This window comes from Carettochelys insculpta, chromosome 6, assembly GCF_033958435.1.
Source record: "Carettochelys insculpta isolate YL-2023 chromosome 6, ASM3395843v1, whole genome shotgun sequence".
Lineage (NCBI taxonomy): Eukaryota > Metazoa > Chordata > Testudines > Carettochelyidae > Carettochelys > Carettochelys insculpta.
The window spans coordinates 67,704,198-67,730,355 of NC_134142.1; the positions used below are offsets into that span (position 1 = coordinate 67,704,198).

A 26,158-nucleotide genomic window follows, 5' to 3' on the forward strand; every position below is an offset into this window, starting at 1 on the left:
AGAAGTGACTCAGTAACAATATAGGGGTACATGCTATTGCCATCTGTGCAAACTCAGCTGGGATCCTGAGAGCCAAAGATGTACTCATTTTCTCTCACTCTGCCTCTTGGCATGATGGCTCTTTACTGGACTAGCGAGAATAAGGAGTTCTCCAGCTCCTTGGAAAGTCCCAGCCTTTGATATTAATGTATGTTGATAGGACTGAATACCTACAACAAGCAGATCTGCAGGCTAAGGAGATATCACTTCTACAAAGACACTTTTCAGAGGAGAGCCACTTAAGTATATGCTGGAACTGGTCAAATCTTTCAATGCAGTTTTTGCTAAAAGATGAACTTTCACCAAAAGCATTCTGCCAAAACAAATTCTATATCAATTAAGTTCCATTTCCAAAGACAAAATTAATCCTTGTTCATTCCCTCTAAGAGGGAAGGTGGTTGAGGTAGTATCTTTATTGGACCAAATTATGGTGGTGAAAGAAAGAGACATGCTTTTGAGCTAAATCAAGTTTTCAGGTTTCTTTCACCAACAGAAATTGGTCCAATAAAAAGATACTGCCTTACAGACCTAGTCACTTGTACTTTGAGACCAACACAGCTAACACACTACAAGCATTAACAAGTTTAAGGTTCCTGCAATAAAATTAAAATTAAATGCGTTCCAATTTCATTACTATGAAAAACTGATGTTTTGACCTGCCCTAATCATAGATTGGGAGGGGGTAACATCACCTATTAAGGCTGCCCAACGGTTCTCGTTATAAGATCCTGTTTTCAGTAACTAATAACTTTGTCAAACAAAGTGAACCATGCCAGGTGTCTGCCTGAGGCTGAATTTATTTAATTTAAATTTCAGCCAAAACAGTTCAGCTGTTTCCAAGAACAAGGCTAGTGAAAAAATGTTTTGCACATGCAATCTGTATTCCGGTATTTCCCAACTACAGAACTTGACATTTTTAAAACAGTATTTTAGTTTGTGATGCATATCCCCACATAGAGCAACTAAGATTTCATTTGCTACTGGTGTCAAAGCTTGTGACCGATATCACAGAATGATTCAGTGGATCAGGGTCAGTTTACTGCCTTGAAAAGAAATCGTGACAAACATGGTATTTTCTAGTATTTTTTTAGTTTAGAAGTCATGCTCAAGCTTGTTTCTTTTGAATAAAAAAATGCTATTAGGCCCACACCCACAACATAGATCTACTTAGCTGCTCTGCTCAGGAAGACAAACTCACACCCCGAAGATACCTACTTAATATAACCAGTAGATACCAGTTTATCTTGGAAGAGGCAGAGGAATAAGGGGACAAGACACATCAAGAAAATCCAAGCAAGGGTAGCATAGGTTAAATAAATAGATCTCCCCACACAGATGGTTAGCATAGCGACAGTAAACCAGAACAGGAGACTTCTGGAGACAGCAATCTTTGGGGAAGAACCCTCCAGAGGGGGGAATGACAGTTCCTGTCAAGAAAGCAAATGGAAGATTTTCCAGGCTAGCACCGTCCCCAATCAAGTCCTCCTTTAAGCCTGACTTCTTCCATCCAGCTGATTCTCCAAACTTCTGAAGAATTAAACTACCCAGGAAACCATCCTTGGAGGTATGTCTCCCCTTCCCCATTCGGATCGATTGGGCTGCAAGCTATTTGCGCCAAGAGCGTAGTTTTGCGCTTTATACAAGGCTGAGTGCTTTTTATTGTTTACTCTTGATAAAGCTGGAAACTAAACAAACAATCTCATGCAAGAATAAGGCTCTTCTGGTGTTACCAAGGGTTACACTTCACTAAACACAGGACCTTTTGCCACTTGGAGAAATCTCAAATACCGTCTCCAGCTTTTGCAAAGGGAAATAAAGCAGCTTTTGAATAGTTCACTTTTATAAACTGCATTTTCACCTAGCACAATAGGAACTTAACTTGTTGGGTATATTGATATTGCTCTGACAGCTCACCCAGAGTATATTTAGCCTTATTTTGCATTACCCTGATGAGCCTCAATTATAAAAATCAAATCCAGTTTCCTTTACACAGGTGAATAAAAGGACCTAAAATACCTACTGAGCAGCATCCAGGAGAGAAAGTGTGTCAGCTCACTACAAACCATGCTTACATTTTCATCTTCACTTAAAGCCATTGCTTCTCATTTAAATCACTCATTTTGTTGTCAATTCTAAGCAGGCACACAGAGATTTTACGGAGATCAGGAGCAACATGCCTGCATAGTTTAGCTTTCTACACTGTCTCCTGAGCTGCGTGCTTTCTGAAGCTTGTCTGATGACCAGGAACAGCACTACTTAACTGCTGGGGTTTGCAGAAGCTAGTGCACGAAGCTCTTGAGAAGTTGACCTCTGAGAGAAGAAAAAGGAAGTTTTGTTTTCTTTCATTTGTTTGCTTGTTTTGTTTTGCACCTGTGCCAAAAAGTTTCCCTTGGGCTGGGAAGGGGCATCCTGCTTTCTTCTAAGAGGGAAGAAATACAGTCATATCTGGTCGAAGCATGCACTTCTTTGCCTTTCAGAACATAAACACTTCTCAGTTTGGGACAGCATGAAACTTCCAATACTCCCAGGCTAATCAAGATAACTCAGCAGAGTAGGAAGCAGCTGGGATAAATCAGTTAGCACAAGTTCCTTATGGCAAAGTGCTATTGATTTGGAGTTAAGGGGTTTTCCACGTGTCAAGCACAGGGCACATGCAGTAATGAGGAACAGATAGGGAGAGATCAAACAAGAGACCTGGGGATACTTGATTTTCCACTCACACCCAGACATATGGTCCTGGGGCCATTTGCAGAGAGGGTAGCGGAGAACCCTCTCACCTCTACCTGAGCAAGTGGTAAGCATACACCCCATATCAGACTAAGCTCATAGGAGACCATCTATCACACCACTCAGTGCCTTCATCATTAAAGTCTCAGAGGTGGAGTTAGTCTCTAAGGTACCACTGGTCTCTTGATTTTTGAGGACAGACTACTGGACTTTAGGGCATAGGGTTTTGTGAGTAAAACCGACTTCATCTGATTAATGGATATATTAGGGCATAAGCTTTCTTGAGTAAAATCCACTTAGTCTGTAAAGCCGCATCTACATGTGCACACTACTTCGAAGTAGCGGCACCAACTTCGAAATAGCGCCCATCACGGCTACACGTGTTGGGCGCTATTTCGAAGTTAACATCGACGTTAGGCGGCGAGACATCGAAGCCACTAACTCCATGAGGGGATGGGAATAGCACCCTACTTCGATGTTCAACGTCCAAGTAGGGAACGTGTAGTCATTGCGCATCCCGCAACATCGAAATTGCGGGGTCCTCCATGGCGGCCATCAGCTGAGGGGTTGAGAGATGCTCTCTCCAGCCCCTGAGCTCAATGGTGGCCACGCGGAGCGGCCCCTTAAAGCACCCCGCCCCCTCCCTTCTTGTGCAGGAAGCTGAGAGAGCATGCAGGCAGCAGCAGTAACATGCGGCTAGCCTGCACGCTCCTCCGCAGCCACCCACACACCCACCCAACGCGATGGCCGCCCGGCAGCCTCCCCAGGGCACCCCCCCAAGGGGAGCCAGGGCTCACAGCCCAGCAGCCAGGCAGCGAACCGGCAGCGGGGCCCCTCCTGGACAGAGGTCGAGCTTCGGGACCTGCTGGGGCTCTGGAGCGAGGAGAAGGTGCTCCAGGTAATGGGGAGCAAGAGGCGGAACGCGGATGCATTCGCTCGGCTGGCCGAGGGCCTGGCCGCCCGGGGTCACCCTGCCCGCACTCCGGATCATGTACGCAGTAAAGTGAAGGAGCTGCGGCAGGGTTACGCCTGGGCCCGGGATGCGGCCGGCTGATCTGGGGCCGCCCCCGTCACTTGCCCCTTTTACAGGGAGCTCAGGGACATCCTGGGCCCCCGGCACACCTCCTCCCCTCCAGCTGCTCTTGATACCTCGGCCGAGGAGCCCCAGCAGGCCCCGGAGGTGGAGTCTGCCCCGGAGGCAAGCCCTGCACCCCCCCCCAGGAGCCCACCCCTGGGGAACCGGAGAAGGAGAAGGAGAAGAGGACTCCTCCTCCAGTGACGCCAGCCTGCACATCATCCTCCCATCCAGGAGCTCCAGCCGGGCGTCCACCCCCCGGGTGTCCCCCAACCGTGGGAGTGGACCATCAGGTATGTACCCCCCCGGTGCACACCCCTGGCATTGAGGGGCGGGGGTAATAGATATGGCCAGGGCCCTCCACATGCCCAGATGACCATGGCCCCAGGGACAGCAGTGGCATGTCCCTCACAGGAGTGCATCAGCCCCTGCCTCCCCCAGCACGACAGTGCCATGCCCCATCCCTGGGGCTGGGGGGAGCAGAACCTCTAGGGTCCCCTGGGGGGAGGGGCTGGGACACCCAGCAGCAGCACCAGCAGCATGTGATGGGGTGGGGGGAGTGCAAATGCGAGACTCAGGCTAGATAGGAGAAACAAGCTGAATAGCTCCCAGGGGCTAAGGATGATCCTGGGGCTACAACTGGCAGGTTACACCTCTGCCCGAACAAAGAGGAGGGAGGAGCCAAGCTGGATTTGAATCGGGGGCAGCAGTTAGAAGCTAGGGGAAGGGAGAGCTGGAAGGCAGCCAGCCTGAGGAGGGGAAAAGCTACACCCCAGAGGGGCACCCCTCGGGATCTTCTTCCCAGAACGGGTTGGAAGGACCGTCTCTGACCGCTGTACTGTCGCCTCTGGGAGAAACTGGGCATCTGCTGCCTAATAAACCTCCTGTCGTACCTGCTGAGTGAGTATCACTCCTGCCAGCGGACGGGGTGCAGCGCAGGGGGACCCTTGAACCCCATCACAGCAGCATCTCCCGGGGATGGGGACGGGGAACCTGCAGCAGAGGGGTGGGGGGACAAGGGCTATGGCTCGGGGCCCACACTAACGGCTGTCTCCACTCTTCTTCCCCCGCTCCTGTGTTCCGCAGCTGCACCATCGGAAGGACCGGAGAGCGCCGGCGAAGCGTCAGTGGTCCCAGAAAGCCCTCCGGGGCCATCACTCCAGGCCAGCCCCTCGGCGGAGCAATGACCGGCCCCACGGCGGGGAAGACAGCGGACGCAGCACCACCACCCACCGACCCCCAGCTGCTGGCACTGCACCGTCGGCAGCTGAAGGTCACCAAGCAGCGGCTGTGGGTGGAGGAACACTGCCTCCACCTCCAGGAGTGGGCGCTGGCCTGGCGCCAGGAGGCATGGGGGGCCTACATGCGGACCCTCAACCACATCGTGGACTCCCTGGCCCCCCAGGCCGCCGCAGCGCCCGCCCTGCCTGCTCCACCCGCTGCTCCAGCCGCTGCACCGGCCACCGTCACACCGCCACCGAGGGCCATTCCACTGAGGGGGACCTGGGGCCAGTTGACACTCACCGGCCATATCTTCCGGTCCGCCCAGCCCCCAGCCAGGGCTGCGGCCGAGGCGGGGATCCCGCCCGCCCGCCCGCCAACCCCCAGCGCTGGACTGTAGGGGCATGGGGCCCAGGATGTGGCCCCCCCTTTGTATATATTCTCCCCAGGTTATTGTTCTTTTCTTGTAAATAGTTTGTATTTGTAACCCATTGCTTTGCTGATCCTTCTCCCCCCTGTAAATAGTTCTCCCCTTCCTTATCTTCCCCTTTCATGTTATCCTGATTTTTATAATGTGTATATATATCAGTTTGATTTCCCCTGTACATAGTTTGTCTTGTTCAGAATATTTAATAATAATAATAGTAAAAGAGTTGTAGTAAAGAAAATGTTTGAGTTGACAAAAAACTGTCTGCTTTTATTTTTACAAGAAACATGAGGGAGGGGGTGCTCTTGGGTGCTCTGTGGTGTGGGCGTAGGGGCAGGGAGTGTTGTGGAGGATGGGGGGTGCAGTGGGGGGCCTGCCAGCATTCACCCCGCGGCCTCATCGAAGTGGGCCCACAGGGCCTCCCGGACCCGGGTCCCTTCGGGGTCCACCTGGCGACTGGGGGCAGCAGGTGGCTGCACATCGGTCCTGCCGGCCTCCACAGCCCAGCTGTGAAAGAAGGCCTCCCACTTGCTCTCCACCAGGTTGTGTAGGGCACTGCATGCACCCACAATCTAGGGGATGTTGGTGAGGCCCACATCAAGGCAGGTGAGGAGACACCTCCAGCGCCCTTTGAGGCAGCCAAATGCGCGCTCCACCACGTGGCGCGTGTGGTTCAGGCACTGGTTGAAGCGCTCCTGGCTGGCTAACAGATGGCCCGTGTACGGGTGCATGAGCCAGGGCCAGAGGGGGTATGACGCATCTGTGATGACGCAGAAGGGCACGGTGCTGTCCCCTACAGGGATCTCCCGCCAGGGGATGTAGGTCCCCGCCTCCAGCCGGCGGCACAGGCCCAAGTTCCGGAATACCTGGGGATCGTGGGGGCTGCCACGCCAGCCCACATAAACGTCCAGGAAAGGGCCCCGGCTGTCCACCAAGGCCTGGAGGACCACTGAGTGGTAGCCCTTCCTGTTTATGTAGTGTCCTCCACTGTGTTCCGAGGCGCGGATGGGGATGTAGGTCCCATCCAGAGCCCTGAAGCAACTGGGGAAGCCCAGGGTGGCAAAGCCCGCGATGGCGGCATCCGGGTCCCCCAGCCTCACGAGCCTGTGGACGAGCAGGGTGTTGATGGCGCGGACGACCTGCAGGGGAAGCACATGGAAGAGCACCAATGAGGGGTGTACAGGGGATGTGTGGCCCTCCCCCTCCCGCCCCCATGGGTCCTCTTACCTCCATGAGAGCAGCCCCGACAGTGGCCTTGCCGACACCAAACTGCTGGCCCACGGATCGGTAGCTGTCTGAAGTGGCCAGCTTCCAGACAGCGATGTCGACCCATTTCTCCACGCTTAGGGCACACCGCATGGTGGTGTCCTGGTGACTGAGTGTGGGGGGGGAGCCACTGGCATAGCTCCAGAAACGTCTGCCGGCTCATCCGAAAGTTCCGGAGCCAGCGGTCATCATCCCACTCTCCGAGCACCAGCTGCTCCCACCAGTCGGTGCTGGAAGGGTAGCTCCACAGCCGGTGGCGTGTGGGGGGGGGGGTGCTGCAGGGTTGGGGGTTGAGCCCTCCTCCCCTGGGGGCAGCTCCTACTCTATGGCAAGGAGGTACTCAGCTGCCTCCTGCATGGCATCGAGCAGGGTGAGCACTGCTCCTGCAGGGGCAGCTGGGTGGACCTCTGGCTGCTGGGCGTCCATGACTGCGTCGCTCAAGGTGTGCGTGCCTATGACTCTGCAGACCGTGTGCTGTACAGGCTGCGTGTGTCTCAGAGGGGCCCTTTAACGGAGCAGCTAGCTGTTGCCCCGGAAGCGCTAGTCTGCCCTCTGACCCTGGCTGCAGCTGTTCCTGGCACCCTTATTTCAATGTGTGCTACTTTAGCATGTAGATGTTCCCTCGCAGCACCTATTTCGATGTGGTGCCGCGCCACATCAATGTTGAACGTCGACGTTGCCAGCCCTGGAGGATGTGTAGACATTATTCATCGAAATAGCCTATTTTGATGTCTCTACATCGAAATAAGCTACTTCGATGTAGCGTTCACGTGTAGACGTAGCTTAAGGTAACATAAGAATAGCCATACTGGGTCAGACCAAAGGTCCATCCAGCACAGTATCCCGTCCGCCAACAGTGGCCAATATCAGATGCATCAGAGGGAGTGGACTGAATAAGTATCAGTCAAGCACTCTCTCTCCTGTCATCCATCTCCAGCTTCTGACAGAGGCTAGGAACACCATTCCTTACCCATCCTGGCTAATAGCCATTAATGGACCTAACTGCCATGAAATTTACCTAGCTTTTTTTTAAACCTCTGTTATAGTCCCAGCCTTCCCAGGCAATGAGTTCCACAGGTTGGACCGTGCACTGTGTGAAAAAAATCTCCTTTTGTTTTAACCCTGCTGCCCTTTAATTACATTTGTTGTTCTCTAGTTCTGATATTATGGGAACAAGGAAATAATTTTTCCTTGCTCACTTTCTCCACACCACTCATTTCATATACCTCTATGATATCCCTCTTAGTCTTCTCTTCTAAGCTGAAAAGTCCTAGTCTCTAATCTCCTTTCATATGAGACCCATTCCAAACCCTAATCATTTTAGTTGCCCTTTTTTCAACCTTTTCTAATGCCAATATATCTTTGAGATGAGGAGACCACATCTGTACACAGTATTCAAGATGTGGGTGTACCATGGTTTTATATAAGGGCAATAAAATAGTCTCCATCTTGTTCTCTATCCCTTTTTAAAGGATTCCCAACATCCTAGTTGCTTTGACTGCCACTGCACGGACATTTTCAGAGAACTATCCACAATGACTCCAAGATCTCTTTCCTCATGAGTTGCAGCTAAATTAGCCCCCCATCATACTGTATGTAGAGTTGGGGGGTTTTTTTCCCCAGCATGCATTACTTTACATTTATACAGATTACATTTCATTTGTCATTTTGTGGCCTAATCACTCAGTTTTGTGAGATCTTTTTGAAGTTCTTCACAGTCTGCTTTGGTCTTAACTATCTTGAGCAGTTTAGTGTTTGTAATAGGACAAGATTTGTGGCCACAGCTAGAGAAATCAATCCAGGATACCTGTGTTAAAATCTGGGCTACTCGCAGCCCCAGGCTGGGATTTCCACAGCACCTCTGCCAGCCCAAACCCACACAAGCAAACCCACAGACTCCTCAGCTGCTATACCAGACCAGACCAACAACCCCCAACTTAAGATGAGAGGCTCCTTAAGCCTGTTTCAAACACCACACAGATTCTTCCAGATCCCAAAGGGCCCGGCCCAGCCCAGCCCAGCCCCTGGTCAATATATACTTGGATCTTACCCAAAATAACATGCTCACCAATTCTTTAGATCTTTATATCTAAAGATTTATTAATACAAAAGAAAGAACAGGGTTAGAGAAGAATTGTTAGAGCAATACTTTACTTGCATCAGTCATAACTACTGAAGCAGGCCAGCAATTCCTGCACATTTAGAAGCACACACTGCCAGGTGGGGGGAGTTTCAGTGGCAGTTGGGACTACCTGCCTGACCTTTTGCTCCCTTGATCAGCCTTCCCCTGTGTGACTCATAGGGGGAGGGCCTGAGAGAGGCCAGCAGGCTTAAAAGCCAGAGGCAGGAGCGACCAGGGGAGGGAAGAGGACAGGGAGCTGCAGACAGGGGAGTTTAAGAGGGAGTTTGGGAGGGAGTGTGACAGAGAGGACTATAATGGTTAGGAAGACCTGCAACACCTGTGCCAGCACTACTGCTGTCTCCTCCACTTGTGCCTGTAGCCAGACAGACTGCCTGACCATGGATGTTTCTACCCAGATCCTGGTGTGGTTCTGCAAGGACTGTGGCTTGCCGTTCCCACTTACTGATACCCAGGCTGAGGGGAATATTCAGTGTGAAAGGTGCCTGCTGGTGGAATCTCTCAGGCAGCAGGTGGGGGAGCTACAGGAGGAGGTGGCCAGGTTGAGGAGTATCCGAGTCCATGAGCAGTTCCTGGATAGTATTCAGGTGGAGACTGCGGAGGTAACTGTCCCAGTGCACAGGACAGCTGATAAACCACTGGAGGAGGTGGACCAGGGTGGACACTGGCAGCTGGTTACTTCTCGCAGCAGGCAGTGTCCCACCCCTGCTCAGAACCCTCCCACCGTGGTACTGGAAAACCGTTATGCTGTACTCGATACAGAAGACCAAGAATTACCCCATACAGAAGAGGAGGAGCCTCGTACCCCCAAGGCTGAGAAGTCTACTGCCACCCCTGCAAGAAGGAAACGTAGAGTAGTGGTGGTTGGAGACTCTGAGGGGGACAGAGGCGCCCATCTGTCGCCCTGACGTTCATCTCAGGAGGTGTGCTGCCTACCAGGGGCCCATATACGAGATGTTACGCAGGCATTGTCAAGGATTATCCGGCCCTCTGACTACTATCCCATGCTTCTCATCCATGTGGGCACTAATGATACTGCGAGGTGTGATGCTGAGCAGGTCCAGAGTGACTTCAGGGCTCTGGGGGCATGGGCCAGGGAGTTTGGTGTGCAGGTGGTATTCTCTTCAATCCTGCTTGTCAGAGGTAGGGGCCCAGACAGGTGTAACCTAGAGGTGAATGCTTGGTTGCGTAGGTCCCTTCCAGCCCTTTGCAACTTCTTTGGAGGATAGGGTCAAAAATGATCTGGACAAATTGAAGAAATGGTTTGAAGTAAACTGGATGAAGTTTAATAAAGACAAATGCAAAGTGCTCCACATAGGAAGGAACAATCAGTTTCACACAGAGAATGGGAGGCAACTGTCTAGGAAGGAGTATGGCAGAAAGGGATCTAGGGGTTATAGTGGACTGCAAGTTAAATACAAGTCAACAGTGTGATGCTGTTGCAAAAAAAGCAAACATGATTCTGGGATGCATTAACAGGTGTGCTGTGAACAAGACATGAGAAATCACTGTTCTGCTCTACTCGGTGCTGGTTAGGCCTCAGTTGGAGAATTATGTCTAGTTCTGGGTGCCACAGTTCAAGAAAGATGGAGAAATTGGAAAGGGTCCAGAAAAGAGCAACAAGAATGATCAAAGGTCTAGAGAACATGGATGTACGAAGAAAGGCTGAGAAAACTGGGCTTGTTTAGTTTGGAAAAAAGGAGATTAAGGAGGGCCATGATAGTGGGTTTTCAGGTATCTTGAAGGCTGTCATAAGGAAGAGGGAGAAGGCTTGTTCTTCTTGGCCTCTGAGGCAAGAGCAAGAAGCAATAGGCTTAAACTGCAGCAAGGGACATTTAGGTTGAACATTAGGAAAAAGTTCCTAACTGTCAGGGTGGTCAAACACTGGAATACATTGCCTAGGGAGGTTGTGGAATCTCCATCTCTGCAGATATTTAAGAACAAAGTTAGATAAATGTCTATCAGGGTGGTCTAGACAGTGCTTGGTCCTGCCATGAGAGCAGGACTCAATGACCTCTCAAGGTCCCTTCCAGTCCTAGTATTCTATTATTCTATGAGGGGGGGAAGGATGCCCCAATGGGGAGGAATGCCGCCCCATGGTCACAACCCCACCAGGCCATAATACTGTACCGACACACTGTCCTTATCGCCATTCAGTTTCACCATCTGATGGCAGGGGGAGCCCCACACCCTCTGTCGCTCCAGATAACTCCCAGCAGATGTGGAGAGTGCCCAGTCCCCCCTCCACCCCCGCAAGTGGTGCACCATCAGGACCACAGCCAGAGGGCCCCTCAGTATGCAGAGGAGGACCCAGACAGCCACCGCCAGGCCAAGGTGGCCAAGCAGCACCTTTGGCTCATGGAGGCTGAACTGCAGTGGTGGCAGGCTGCTGACCACCCTGGAGGGTATCGGCAGCACCCTCAGGGAGCACACAACCAACATGCACCACCCCCTCACCCCCTGCCACTCCCCCACCAAGCCCCTCCAATGGCCTTACCTGGCAGTGCTCCCTGCCCCCCTTCCCACCCCACCAAGGACCCCAACTCATGGGGCGGGCAGGGGATCCCAGGCTCTATGGAGCTCATGCCCGACCACCCCAGCCATGGACTGAGCTCTCCTGCTCCCCTTTGGTACACTGTCGTTCCCCCCTCCATACAAAGAGTCTCATTCAGTTTGACATTGTATAGTTAGTTTTATTTTGCGAACAGCCCCTTGCGTCATGCTCTTCAGTGGAGACAGTGGGTGGTAGAGATGGTGAGGGGTTGATGTGCATGGGGGGCTGGAGGTGGGTCAAAGGCAGATGGCCATGAAGCTCTGCCTCAGGGCCTCCCAAATTCAGAGGCCATCGTGGCAGGCCCAGCAAATGGGGGTGGTGCCCAGCTGCTCACAGCTGGTGCAGGCCTCACACCCCCTTCCCCACCCCTCCACATAAGCAGCCTGCCTTTCCCTCCACAATGTTGTGGAGGGCACAGCAGGTGCCCACCACCTGGGGCATCTTGAGGCCCAACCTCCAATCTCAAGTGGAGGCACTGCCAACACCCCTTAAGGCGCCCAAAGGCTCGCTCCACTACATTGGGGGCCTGGTTGAGGTGGACGTTGAACACCTCCCAAGTGGGGTCAACGTGGCCTGTATCCAGGTACATGACCCACGGCTGTCAGGGGTAGACTGTCTGCCACCATACATGGTGTCAAGTATCGGAGGGGTAGCCGTGTTAGTCTGGATCTGTAACAGCAACGAAGGGTCCTGTGGCACCTTATAGACTAACAGAAAAGTTTTGAGCATGACCTTTTGTGAGCACAGACTCACTTCATCAGATGCAGCATCACACAACACACTATGCTGCATCTGATGAAGTGAGTCTGTGCTCACAAAAAGGTGCCACAGGACCCTTCATTGCTGCCACCATACAGAGCAGCATGGTGTCATCCCCTGCCACCAGGACCTCCTGCTGTGGGACAAATGCACTGTCCCTCATGTGCTGGCAGATCCCAGAGTTCTGAAATAGATGGACATCGTCCGTGCCGCTGGCCCAGTCCACGTATGTGTTGGTGAATCAGCCCCTGGAGCCCACCAGGGCCTGAAGGACCACCAAATGGTAGCCCTCTGTTGACATACTGGCCAGCACTGTGTGCCAGGGTGCAGATAGGGATGTGCATGCCATCCACAGTGCCAAAGCAGTTTGGGAAGCCCAGTGTGGTGAATCCCATGACAGCAGCATCTGGATCCCCCAGGCAGATGACCCTGTGCAGCAACATCGCAGTCACGGCTCGAACCACCTACAGGAGAGGGGGCAGGGGAGGATGTGCTCCCATGAGTACGTTGTGGGCCTTCCGCAGCCCCCAACCCCTGCCTTCCCCCTACTGCCCCCCCACAGCTGAGGGTTCCTGGGGGGGGCGGGGGGAGAACATGTGACCCGGCTTACCTCCATAAGTACAGCCCCAACAGTGGCCCTGCCCACACCAAACTAGTGTCCCACGGAGTGGTAGGAGTCCAGGGTGGCCAGCTTCCAGATGGCTATTGCAACCAGCTTCTCAAGGGAGAGAGTGGGCCACACATGGAGTGTCCTGGTGTCAGAGTGCAGGGTGAGCCAGTGGCAGATCTTGTGGAAGGTCTGCCTTGTCACATGGAAGTTTCGGAGCCATTGGTCTTCATCCCACTCCCCCAGCACCAGATGTTCCCACCAGTCAGTGCTGCTGGGGTGACTCCAGAGACACCAGGGTGCCTGAGGATGGAGGGGGGGAACCAGCAGTGTCCTGGGCATGGGGGCCCTTTAAGGGAGTGGCCAGCTGCAGCCCCAGAAGGGCTTGTTGGCCATGGGACCCCATCTGCAGCATTTCTGCCGCCCTTATTTCAAAAGAGTGCCTGGAGCTGGGTGGACGCTCCCTTTTGAAAGGCTGCAGTGGCCCTTTGACAGGGCAGACCAACCCATCAATCCACTTTTAACATGCTGTTGCTGCCTTTCGAAAGCTGCACTTTCAACTGCCCTCTTTTGACTTCTGCCCTTTCAAAGGGGTGCTTACACGTAGACACAGCCAAGGAGAAACTAAGATGACACTCAACTGGGCTTTGGGGTATACAATGGGAATGAGCCAGGAACCAATGGATTTCCCATGAACACCCACTGTTCCCCAAACCCCATTCCATCAGCATCTGTTTTCCAATTTTAGACTTTACAAACTCGTTTTACAAGACAAGCAATGTGTACAGCCATAACAGGAATAGATACAACATTTTCAATTCTTCTGTTTAATGCTTTCCAGAAAAAGTTAAGGGAAATAAAATTGTGCAGCAACGAAAGGCTTAAGGATGCCACTTTCACAAGCACTTAGCCAAAAATCTGCTTCTACTCAACTCAGTGGGAGTTTCATCTGGCAGACTAATTCTGAAAAAATCTCACCTTAAGTGACTGCTCTAAGCACATCACTGCCCATGACCCCTACTCCTGTGTTCTCACCACTCAACAGCATATTTTTCTGGGTGAGCTTAACAAATAACTGCCAGTAATAAAAGACAAAGCAAAGAGGTTAAGCTGAATCTGCTGCCCCTCCAAGACACCCTAACTACCCTGTTGTCCTCATAAAAGCACCGTTCTATCCCATGAGGGTAGCGTATTGGATTTGATGACACCTTATTCCACATCTTTTGAAGTAAGTGTAAGACTGTTTTATAAACACAAGTTCTATCTGAGCTGAAGAGGCCAGGTTGGACAACACTAATCAAACATTTTCCTGAAGTGCAGAACTCCACTCACCTTTCCTCCCAGAGTTACCCTGGCTCAATGGCTTATCTGTTACTGAACCTTTAAGGGAAAAACAAAAACAAAAAGAGGTAAGGCCTGGTTTGTTCAGAGGCAGCATGATCAAACACATACACACACACAAGCACACAAAATATACTTCAATAGCTTAATCCAGGGGGACGGTTCTACCTGCCACCACTGCACATAGGGTCACGAGATCCAACTATAGGAGTCCACGGCAAACACATAAGGCAGCACAAGGAACAAAATTATATGCATTAAGGCTGTCAAATAAGGGTTAGATTGGACAAGAGACCCTTAGGCTTTGCCCATGTAATTTTGTCAATAGGCATCAGGATTAGTTGACTAAACACTGGAGCAGGGATTTCAAACTCAGTTTACTTCAGGGCGAGTATCAGAGATGTGGCCATGTTAGTCCGTATCTTCAAAAAAAGAAGTCCTGCAGCACCTGCTAGACTAACAGATATTTTGGAGCATAAGCTTTTCTGCATCTGATGAAGCAGGTCTCTGCCCATGAGTGGGGGCGGTTTCAGAGGAGGATTTAAGGGTGGGGGGGTGTTTCTCAATAAAGGGGAGGGCCAGAGCTGACCAAGTCTATCCAGTCAGGGTGAAAAATGGCCCATGATCGGCACTTAATGTGAAGTGTGTTAGGGCCAGTGTTTCAAATCCTCCTAGTGGGCCAGTGGGCACTGCACCCTGCAGGGGTGTCCCTCTCCCCTACATGCACCCCAGCCCTGCCCACTACCCCCAAGCAATTTAACATCTCCTCCCCCCAGGAGCCCCAAGTGCCACCGCTGGAAGTGCGGAAAGCCTAGAGCAGCTTCTGGCTACAAGCTCTGCACTACTGCTGGCCAGAGGGGGGTGGGGTGGAATGTGTGCAGAGCTGTCCCATTCACAGGGACGCATGCCCCAGCCACCCCCGGGTCCCAAGGGGTCTGCCCCAACTGTCCTTTGGATGGGATGGTCCCCCTTACTCAGGGTAGCCAGTTGGGGCCTAGGCAGGAGCCATGGGGAAGCAGAGCTAGTCAGCCATCTATCAAGCCAGCCTGTTCTGGGGCATCTATTTCCTGCCACCACAGTGAAGTGAGCAACTGAGGTAGCCTGAGAGATGGCAGCAGAGAACAGCAGGCTGCTAGGCAGCTCTGCTTCCCTGTGGCTCCTGCTGCCGCCCTGCTCCATGTTCCCCTGTAATCCCAGAGGTCACATCCCTTGGGCAAAGGAGCTGGACTAAGGGTACCAGACACCCTCCCAGGTGCCCTCCCAGGTGCTGGGAGCCACGTGCAGGCCAGATTGTGGAACTGCTCAGGCAGCGAGTTTGAGACCCCTACATTGGAAACACACTGAAATAGTCCTCCTGCCTTAAAAAGAACAAACAATACCACATTCTTGCTTTGCAGACAGAATAGGAAAAAATACCTCTCAGCAAAACCACTAGAACTTTTTGCAGCCAAATTCTATCAACAAAAGATCAGCTAGAAACTGCACTTGGTTATGCGGATGTCATCCCACGATGTCTTATTGACCACGCAGGTGCACAGACTTCCCATTTAAAGGTCTGGGACTCTTTTTAAAAAATTGGCTCAGGTGTAAACAGTTCACATAGCATCTTCCCACTGACCATGGCAGCTCCACACAGCAAATGCTCTCTTATTTGGATCAGACCTGAGTTTTTTGATATTCTGGCACTGTGGGGAGAGGAGGCAGTGTAGTCTCAGCTCCTTTCTAACCCACAGGAGCTTCAGTACCCTTAGGCAGACTTCTTATGCCAGGTGGGATAAAGTGTCCCCCTGTTCGTAGCCAAGTACTGTGTGAATACAATAGGAGTAGAGGCAAGCGTAACAAAGTCAAAGGCAGCCAAACTGTTGCTCTGGGGCTGCATGGAAGTCTTATTGCTTCTACAAGGAGCTGGACAGATTGCAGCATAGCTGTTTTAAGGCATTTACATATGGCACTCCTGAACATAATGCAACACTGACCATAAACAGTGTTTCCAAATCCACTTTGTAGTGAGAGGTCATGGGAACTCAACATCTTTCTAAACCAAAGCTGGGTGTTTTCATTTGTGATCAGTTTTAAGAAGTAAGCATTAAAATTCTGGGTGTTCAGGTAGAAGACACTCACCCTACAGTGTACCAACTAGCTGTAGTGACCTATAGCAAAAACTGGAGCATGGTCTCTATGCACTCTAAGACCATCAAAGTAATATAACTGCTGCCTTCATACTCTACCTCTAGTTCTCATATTTGACCCAATGGTTGGAGTTTGATACTATTAACCCATCCAGTTTGCCAGCTTTCACTAGCTCAATGGCATGGCCAGGAAACTTTCCTCTCCCCTCCAACTCCGTCACCTGTGTATACTCATACACTCTTCATTCTATGGGACATTCACAGGTGAGGGTGTTTATGGAACAGCAGTGAAAGGAAGCTCTCTAGAGAGACCAGGGTAGAGCCAGTGGTGGTTTGCACAGCTGTGTAAAGCTAACTGTTTCCAGGCACTGCTACAGCCTACTTGCTCTTTTTTTCTTAGTGTAAGAGAGGTTATGCTAACCCTCAATATCTACAATCCCCCTCTTGCATAGAACTGGAATGGTAGCCATGTACATGGGGGGAGGAGGGAGGACAAAAAGGTCAGTAAACAGGATGGGGAGAGTGAAGATAGTCCACCACTTAAAAGCAGTGTTCACTGCGTTATGAAAATGATGAAGCTCTCAAGAGAGGCTCTAACTTTTGTTCTTCTGCACTAACTGACCTTTCCTTCCCACAAAGGGCTTACTGCATCTATCAGCCTGTATTGTCCCATTCTTAAAAACACCCCCACAAAATCTTCTGAAGTACAGTTAAATTAGAAAATATCCCATCCCTGGATTCCAAATTCCAGTTCCACCTCTCTACCTTAGCTATTTTCTGCAAGCCTTCTATTGCAGATCCCACCCCCAATCAAACAATAGAACTTCTACAACCAGGAGAAAGTTTGAAAAAGTTCCCACATGAGCTCAGGTGCACACAACTGATGGTGCACAGTGGACACAACCATAGTTTTAGTTTGCCAAACTGATAGTCATTCACAAATACTGAACAATTGGCACTAAGAACAGAACAGCTCCCCTCCCATTCTTCCGCCAGTAGTTTAAAACATCCAGTAAATATTTATGTAATCCCAGGCCACAGTACCTGAACATACAGGCGTTTTATTCTGTACTGAAGAACCACTAATGGGTTTACCATCAGGAGTGACACACCAACAGTATCCAGTGTAGGTATGGCATTGCACCTGTTTGGGAAAGAAAAGAAGAAGGATCAAGACACATCATTTCTCAGAGTGTCCTCCGTTATGCCCATCTCTCTTTTCTCTTGTGCATCCTTGCTTACCCCAGCGCCTTAAAAGCAAACCTCAGCTTGGAAGGGCCATCCCTTCAGAATAGGAGATGGTGAATGAGAAAGGCTTTTTTCAATTTGGGCCGATCAGAGCAGGAGGCAACTGGTAGAATCTCCTCAGAAAATATTTCAGCCATGGCTTAGCATTACACCCCACTCTGTCTTTCCCTTTAGTTCATATTTATTCTGTCACCATGTTGCTTACCATCCTCCGTACATATGCGCGGACACGGCTGACGGTCGTACTAGCCCTTTCAATTGCACCCGGGGTCAGTAAAGTCTTCCCTAACTCCACTAACCCCAAGCCCAACGAGCGGCAGATGTCCGTGTGCACAACAGCTTTTCCAGCCAGATGGCAGCATGCATTGTCTTGGTATTACTTCTGCAGGCGAGTTTGAACATTCTCCATTCCCCACACGTTAGCTTTCCATCTTAATGGACACAAACCACCATAATATTATTGTACGAAAATACGGCCACGGATTCTAAATACTCCAAGGTTTCTGGTTAGCAATCAAAGCTACCTGGGGTGGTATCCCTGGTCAGGTGGTAGCACAACTCTTACCACATTAAGCAAACAATAGCAGGTTTATATGAATTAGTCATCACCTGGCGGACATTAAGAGTTTTATTTCATATTGCAGGCAACGAAGAGACCTTACTACATAAATGTTGCATTAGTGCTAAACCATCTGCATTGCACTGAAAGGCAGCATCTCATCTCCAACCACACTTTCTGCCTCGGCTGCAGCTGCATACCAGTACTTCCAGTATCTTTCTGGTGAACATTTATTCATTCATCAACTGGATCTACACTATGAGATAAAATCAAATTTAAAGGAGTTAGCTCAATATTAAAATGTCACTGTCTTCACTGTAAATACATTAGCTTGAATTAGTGAGACCTAATACCAATAACAAAATGTCGATATTATTGGATGGGTATAGCGTCAATTTCAAATTTCAAATAAAGGCTAGTATGGAAGCGCCACATCTTTAATTCAAATTTATTAGCCTCCAGAAGTGTCCCATATGTACCACTGGAGATGTGGTGGTTCGCGTCTGCTATAGGCCGCCAAATCAGGATGATGAGGCTTTTTTTTAAAGACAGAGAAGTTTCTGGATCGCAGGCTCTCATTATCATGGGGGACTTTGATGACCCTGACATCTGGTAGGAGACCAATACGGCGGTACACATGCAGTCCAGGAAGTTTCTGGAGAATGTGGGGGATCACTTCTTGGTACAAGTGCTGAAGGACCTGACCAAAGGTCCTGTGCAGCTCAACCTGCTACTGAAACAGGGAGGAACTAATAGGGAAGGTAGAGGTGGATGACAACCTGGGAAGCAGCGATCATGAGATGGTAGACTTCAGGATCCTGACCAAAGGAAGGAGAGAGCAGTAAATTACACACCTTGAACTTCAGAAAAGCAGAATTTGACTCCTTCAGGAACCTGATGGGCAGAACCCCATGGGATGCTACCATGAAGGGGAAAAGGAGTACCGGAAAACTGGTGGTATTTTAAGGAAGCCCTACTGAAGGTGCAGAAAGAAGCCATCCCAATGTGCAGCAAGAGAAGTAAATATGGTAGGAGAACAGACTGGCTTACTGGGGAAATCCTTGGAAAACAGGCACCAAAAGGGAGCTTACAAAAAGGGTTACAAAAAGCCCTTTGGACAGATGTCTAGGGAGGGATATAACATGTATAGCTCGAGAATGTAGGGCAGTCATCAGGAAGGTGAAAGCGCAACTGGAATTGCGACTCGTGAGAAATCTGAAGAACAAGAAACGTTTCTACAGGCATGTTAGCAAGACGAAGATGATCAGAGAGGGCGTGGGGCCCCTACTGAATGAGGGAGGTAACCCAGTGGCAGATGTAGGGAAAGCTGAAGTCCTTAATGCTTTCTCTGCCTCTGTCTTTACAGACAAGGACAGCTCCCAGACTAATGTGATAAATGATGCACCCTGGGATGAAGGTGGACAGCCTTTGGTAAGGAAAGAACAAGTTAGGAGCTATCTAAAGAAGCTAAACATACATAAACCCATGGGCCCGGACCTAATTCATCTGAGGGAGTTGGCGTATGTCATTAACGAGCCCTTGGCCATTATCTTTGAAAAGTCATGGAGATCAGGAGAGATCCCAGATGATTGGAAAAAGGCAAATGTAGTGCCCATCTTTAAAAAAGGGAAGAAGGATGATCCAGGGAACTATAGACCAGTCAGGCTTGCATCAGTCCCTGGAAAAGTCATGGAGGGGCTCCTCAAGGAAGTCATTTTGAGGAACTTAGAGGAGGGGAAGTGATCAGGAATAGTCAGCATGGATGCATGAAGGGCAAGTCATGCCTGACCAATCTGATTGGTTTCTATGATGAGATAACTGGCTCTGTGGAGGGGGGGGGGCGGAAATGGATATGATTTATCTTGACTTTAGCAAAGCTTTTGATATGGTCTCCCACAATATTTTTGTCAGCAAGTTAAAGGAATGTGGATTGGATAAATGAATGGTAAAATGGATAGAAAGCTGGCTAGAAGGTCGGGCCCAGAGGGTAGTGATCAACAGCTCGATGTCAGGATGGCGGTCAGTTTCTAGTGGAGTGCCCCAAGGTCTGGCTCCTGTTCTGTTCCTCATATTTATCAGTGACTTGGATGAGGGGTTGGATTGCACCCTCAGCAAGTCTGTGGATGACACTAAGCTAGGGGGAGAGGTAGATACGTTGGAGGGTAGGGATAGGGTCCAAAGTGACAGACAAATTGGAAGACTGGGCTGCAAGAAATCTGATGGAGGCTCAATAAGGACTAGTGCAGAGTCCTGCACTTGGGCTGGAAGAATCCCAAGCATTGTTACAGGCTGGGGTCTGATTGGCTTAGTAGCAGTTCTGCAGAAAAGGACCTGGGAGTTGTAGTGGATAAGAAGCTGGACATGAGTCAGCAGCATGCCATTGTAGCCAAGAAGGCTAATGGCATATTAGGTTGCATCAAGAGGAGCAGTGCCAGTAGATTCAGAGAAGTAATTATTCCTCTATTTGGCTTTGGTGAGGCCGCATCTGGAGTACTCTGTTCAGTTCTGGACCCCCAATTATAGGAAGGATGTGGACACACTGGACAGGGTCCAGCGGAGGGTGACCAAAATAATTAGGGGGCTGAAGTATATGACCTATGAAGAAAGGTTGAGGAAATTGGGACTGTTTAGTCTGCAGAAGAGAAGACTGAGGTGGGATTTGAGAACAGCCTTCAACTTACTGAAAGGAGGTTGCAAAGAAGCTGTTCACAGTGATCACAGATGGCAGAATACGGAACAATGGTCTTAAGCTATGGTTAGGAAGGTCCACGTTGAACATTAGGAAAAACTTTCACTAGGAGAGTGGTGAAGCACTGGAATGGTCTACCCAGGGAAGTAGTGGAGTCTCCATCCCTGGAGGTGTTTAAGTTTTGCCTCGACAAAGCCCTGGCTGCACTGATCTGATGAGTTTGGTGCTGCTTAGGGCAAGGGGCTGGACGCAATGGCTTTTTTAAGTCTCCTCCAGCTCTATTGTTCTATGATTCAATCTCACAAAGCTATGCAGTGGCCCTCCATGTATGGCTGCTTCCTTCTCTGCTACTCTCTATTCAGATGCACAGGAAACCTGACACAGGAAGCCTGCAAAATTTTGATTGAATTTGAATTCTGCAGCACCCAGGCCTGCAAATATAAAGGTCCAGATGCACAGCTGACTGAATTGGGCAGGGGGTAGAGAGGGCCGATAGCACAGCTGCCCGCCGCTATACCAAAGTCCGCAGAAGACGAGCGGCACAGGAAACCCAGGCAGGTTTGGGGGAGGGCTGAATTCTGTTACTGGGTGCTCTGAATTCCGGGACAGTGCTTTGTGTTCTGAGATTCTAACATGATATATCCACAAGCAACTGGGGCTAATGCACAGTGAGATAGCTACTCACCATGCACTGCTCACACTGTCAAACTTGCATAGGGCAATGGGGGTGTGGAAATTCTACACAGAAAAATGGTGGGTCAAGTTCCAAGAAGGTTTGTGGACACTTCAATTCAGATTCATAAGAACAAGGTTAAAAAATAAAATTAAAATTGAATTTTGCATAATATGGACAGTCACAGTATGCCTGCATAAACTTATAGATGTCTCCTTAGCTTCAGTTCTGCAAAGACAGACTGAGAACGGCTGGGTTCTGTCTGCCCACCTCTTTTCAAGCCTTCTAAACAATATTCCCATCAGTCCTCTCCACATCAGGAAGGGCAGTGGCACTGACCCACTACCGCACTTCCTTCATTGGTGGCAGAGGGATCACTTCGAACTTAGGATACGTCCAGTCCAAGAGCTGGACCCACTCCCTTAAAGTATCCAAGTTTGTTTAGAGACTATGATGAGCTTTTAAAAGGCTTTGCATATTTCATATAAAAGGAGACCTATGAGCAAATATAAATCCAGCATCGTGTGTGTGTCTTGGGTTAGTCACTTTCAAGGCAATCGTTTTACCTCAAGCTAAATCCACATCTTGCAGCCAAAAAACAACAGTAAGTGCATGCATACCTGCACACACCACTTCTAGTCATGGTCATTGCCATTCGCACACTTCTATTTCTTCCCCACACATCATGGAATGGATCGCAGATTACATTTATGGTGTCTTTGAATAATGAACAATTCATCATTTAGTAATGATTCTTGTGAGTCAGTCTAGTTAGTGGAATGCTCAGACCCATGCAAAATGACATATAAAGAAACTATTGTTCTCCCCACCCCCCATATATTTTAGGATTATTTTGGTAATTACATGTTTCACACAACACACACACTAAATTGTGCTGCTGTCAGGACAACTAGCAGTAAAAGTCTTGCCCATTATTAGACAAGGTACAGAGATTGGGATTTTAAACCTGTGTCAGAGGGTGCTACCTACAGACAAGGACATTTCCTTTTGCAGTGCAATTTTAGCAGAGTTCTTATTTCAGAAATGGGTGCAATACACTACAGCAACGGCATGTGTTTTTTTTTCCCCACTCAACATGTATAGCAGCTAGGAGTTTACAAACATTTTTTTGCTGTTTTCTTTCAAGGTACACCACCATTTTATTCTCATTTATATAAAATTGTGTGCATGCCGTGTGCTTTTTGGGAAGTACAGTACAGCTGAATACGTGCAAAAACATATTGCACATTTGTGCCAGATAATGTAACTGAGATCATTCTTTTTTTCAGCCAAAGAGTTCAGACACACCTTTAAATAGGTGTGTGTGTGTGAATTGTAATAGAAAAAAAGGCACTGAATATTTAAATGGTGTTGTATAAACGGATGGCATAAATTTGGGGCAAATGATTTACCCAAAGGTGAGTTATACCCCAATGGGCTGATAAAAAGTCTCCCTTACACAAAGTCATTCAGTCCATGTAAGTGTTATGTTCAAGGTTTTTGTTTTTTTTTTTGTTTTTTTTTTTGTTTTTTTTTTAAAGAACAGATTAAGATTTTAATCCAATTCCACTTTTTGCAAGCATCTGCCTATACTGTAAATCAGGTAGCTTGGTGGCCATGTATAAGGCCACACTTCGAAATCAAGGCCTGATCCAAAAGACAACAGGCCTCAGCAAAGTCACCAAAATAACTTGAACAGGCTTTGGCTCAGGTCCTCCATGAATGCTCATGGGAATAAGGGGACTTGGAAGTAGGCAGGGTCCTTTCGAAAAGGAGCCCCATCGGGACGAGACGCGCGGCAGCGAGGCGCGTCAATTTCAAAGTGCCACAGCTGCCTGCGTGCTAATGAAGCGCTGAATATGCATTTCAGCACTTCATTAGTAAACTTTGAAATGGCCATTTCGAAGTTTGGGGCTAGTGTAGACATGGCCATTTTGTGACAACTTAATTTACTTAAGAGCCTTTGGTCAGGGACCTTGGATTTTCAGAGAGCCTTTGACAAATACACTATATCTGCTGAATCCCCTTTATCCGTTTGTTGACCCCTTCAAAGAACTAAGATTAGTAAAACATTTCCCTTTACAGAAACCATGACTACATTTGCTCAACAAATTAGGTTCTTCTGTGCGTCTGACAATTTTATTCTTGACTAGGGTTTCAACTAATTTGGCCAATACCAACGTTAGACTTACTGGCCTCTAGAGCCCTTTTTAAATATTAGCATTATATTAGCAATCTTCCAGTCACCGCGTACAGAAGCTGATTTAAAAGGATAGGTTACAAACCACAGTTAACAGTTCTGCAATTTCACATTTGAGTTTTCAGGACTCTTGGGTGAATGCCATCTAGTCCTGGTGACTTGTTACTGTTAGTTTTAATTGATCAGTTCCAAAACCTCCTCTAATGACACCAATTTTGGACAATTCCTCAGATTTGTCACCTATAAAGGATGGCTCAGGTTTGGGAATTTCACTCACACCCTCAGTCACGAAGACCAAAGCAAAGAGTTCATTGAGTTTCTCCACAATAACTGTCATCTTTGAGCGCCCCTTTTGTATTTTGATCGTCTAAGGGCCCCACAGGTTGTTTATCAGGATTTCTGCTTCTGACATACTTAAACATTTTGGCCATTTCTACACATGCCACTTTTGGAAAATGTGGCATGCTAATAAATGCCCTGAAAAATACTAATGAGGCACAGATGTAACTTTCCAGCACCTTGTTAGCATACGGTCACATATGGACTCCAAAACAGCACGCAGACGTGCAGGCGCTGGGGGATCTCCCAGAAGGAAGTCCTCCTTCCGGAAGTCCCTTCCTCCTGAAAATTTAAATTGGACCTCTATTATAGTGAGTTTTAAAAGGTTCCATGCAGCTTTCAGGGATTTCATTTTAATCACTGTACCTTTTATTTTCTGTTTAACCAACCTTCTCATTTTTGCCTAGTTCCCCTTTCTGAAATCAAATGCCACAGTATTGGACGCTGAGATGTTCTTCCCACCCCAGGAATGTTAAATGTTATTTTTTATGGTCACTGTTTCCAAGCAGTCCTGTTAGTTACTTGAACCAGATCCTGCACTCCACTCAGAACTAAATCAAGAATTGATTCTCCTCTTGTGGGTTCCTGTAACTTGCTGCTCCAAGAAGCAATCATTTAAGGTGTCAAGAAGTTTCTATCTCTGCATCTTGTCCTGATGTGACATGTACCCAGTCAACATGGAGATAACTGAACTCCCTAGTACTGTTGAGTTTTTAAACTTTGATTGCCTCCCTAAACTCCCTTAGCATTTCATAGTCATGATTGCTGTCCTGGTCAGGTGGTTGATAGTATAGCCCTACCACCATACTCTTATTAGAGCATGGAATTTCTATGGAACCTTTTGATTCATGTACAATTTTTACTTCATTTGATTCTACATTTTCTTTCACATAGTGCCACTTCCCGACCTGTTCTGTCCTTCTGATATATTTTATATCCTGGTATAATTGTCCCCCATTAATTGTCCTCATTCCACCAAGTTTCTGTGATGCCTACTATATCAATATCCTCCTCCAATACAAGGCACTCTAGTTCACCCATATTATTTAGGCTTCTAGCATTTGCATATAAGCACTTTAAAAGCTGGTCACTATTTGTATGCCCTTTCCTGATTTTTCAGAAGATTGTTCCTCTTCTGATCCAGCCCATACTTTATCCTCTTCCACCCTCTCCTCTTGACTAAAACCTAGAAATTTTCTATCAATAGAGTCTCCTCTCAGAGAAGTCTCTCGTGCAGAGCAGCATGTGGATCGGACAATCAGCTTTCCCCCCTTTCTTAGTTTAAAAGCGGCTCTGCGACCTTTTTAATGCTAAGTGCCAGCAGTCTGATTCCACTTTGGTTTAGGTGGAGTCCTTCCTTCTGGGACAGGCTCCCCCATCCCAAGAGCACCTCCAGTTCCTAATAAATCTAAACCCCTCCTCTCTACACCATTGTCTCATCCATGTATTGAGACTCTGAATTTCCACCTGCCTACCTGGCCCTGGGCGTGGAACTGGAAGCATTTGAGAATGCCACCGTAGAGGTCCTAGATTTCAGTCTCTTTCCTAGCAGCCTAAGTTTAGCTCCTGGACAGCTCTCTTAAATCTTCCCTAGGTCATTTATCTACATGTACCATGACCACCAGCTCCTCCCCAGTACTACATATAAGTCTATCTAGAAGCCTCAAGAGATCTGCAACCTTTGCACCAGGCAGGCAAGTCAAACAGGGTTTTCTTGGTCATCACAAACCTAGATATCTATGTTTCTAAGGACCAAATCATGCATTACTAATACCTGCCTTTTCCTACTGACTGGCATTCCCTCCCCCGAAGAGGCATCCTCAGTGCAGGAGGATACCATATCATCTTCTGCAAAAGGAGGGTCACCAAATATGGGATGGTTTCCCTCTGCTTCCACTGACTGCTCTCCTTCCCTAAGCCTTTCATCCTCAACAGCACAATGGCTGTCTGACTGCAGGTGAGAATTCTACAGCATCCCTGAAAGCCTCATCAACATACTTCTCTGCCTCCCTCAGCTTCTGCAGTTCAGCCACCCTGGTCTCCAAACCCTGCACCTCGGGCTGTGAAGGCCAGGAGCTCCTTGCACCAAATGCCCACATAGGCCACCTGGCCATGGGGCAGGTAACCATACACACTACACGGGATGCAACAAACAGATACCCCCT

General features: G+C 48.8%; 1 protein-coding gene across 1 annotated transcript in view; it reads right to left on the reverse strand.

The window, feature by feature from the left end:
* Positions 1 to 26,158, reverse strand: part of SMOC1 (SPARC related modular calcium binding 1) — a 183,084-nt gene that overhangs the window by 83,666 nt on the left and 73,260 nt on the right. The window contains exons 4-5 of the mRNA XM_074998874.1: positions 17,330 to 17,429; positions 14,148 to 14,195 (exon numbers count right to left, since the gene is read on the reverse strand). Of these exons, the coding sequence (XP_074854975.1) occupies positions 14,148 to 14,195; positions 17,330 to 17,429 (148 nt within the window). The remainder of the gene's footprint in view (positions 1 to 14,147; positions 14,196 to 17,329; positions 17,430 to 26,158) is intronic.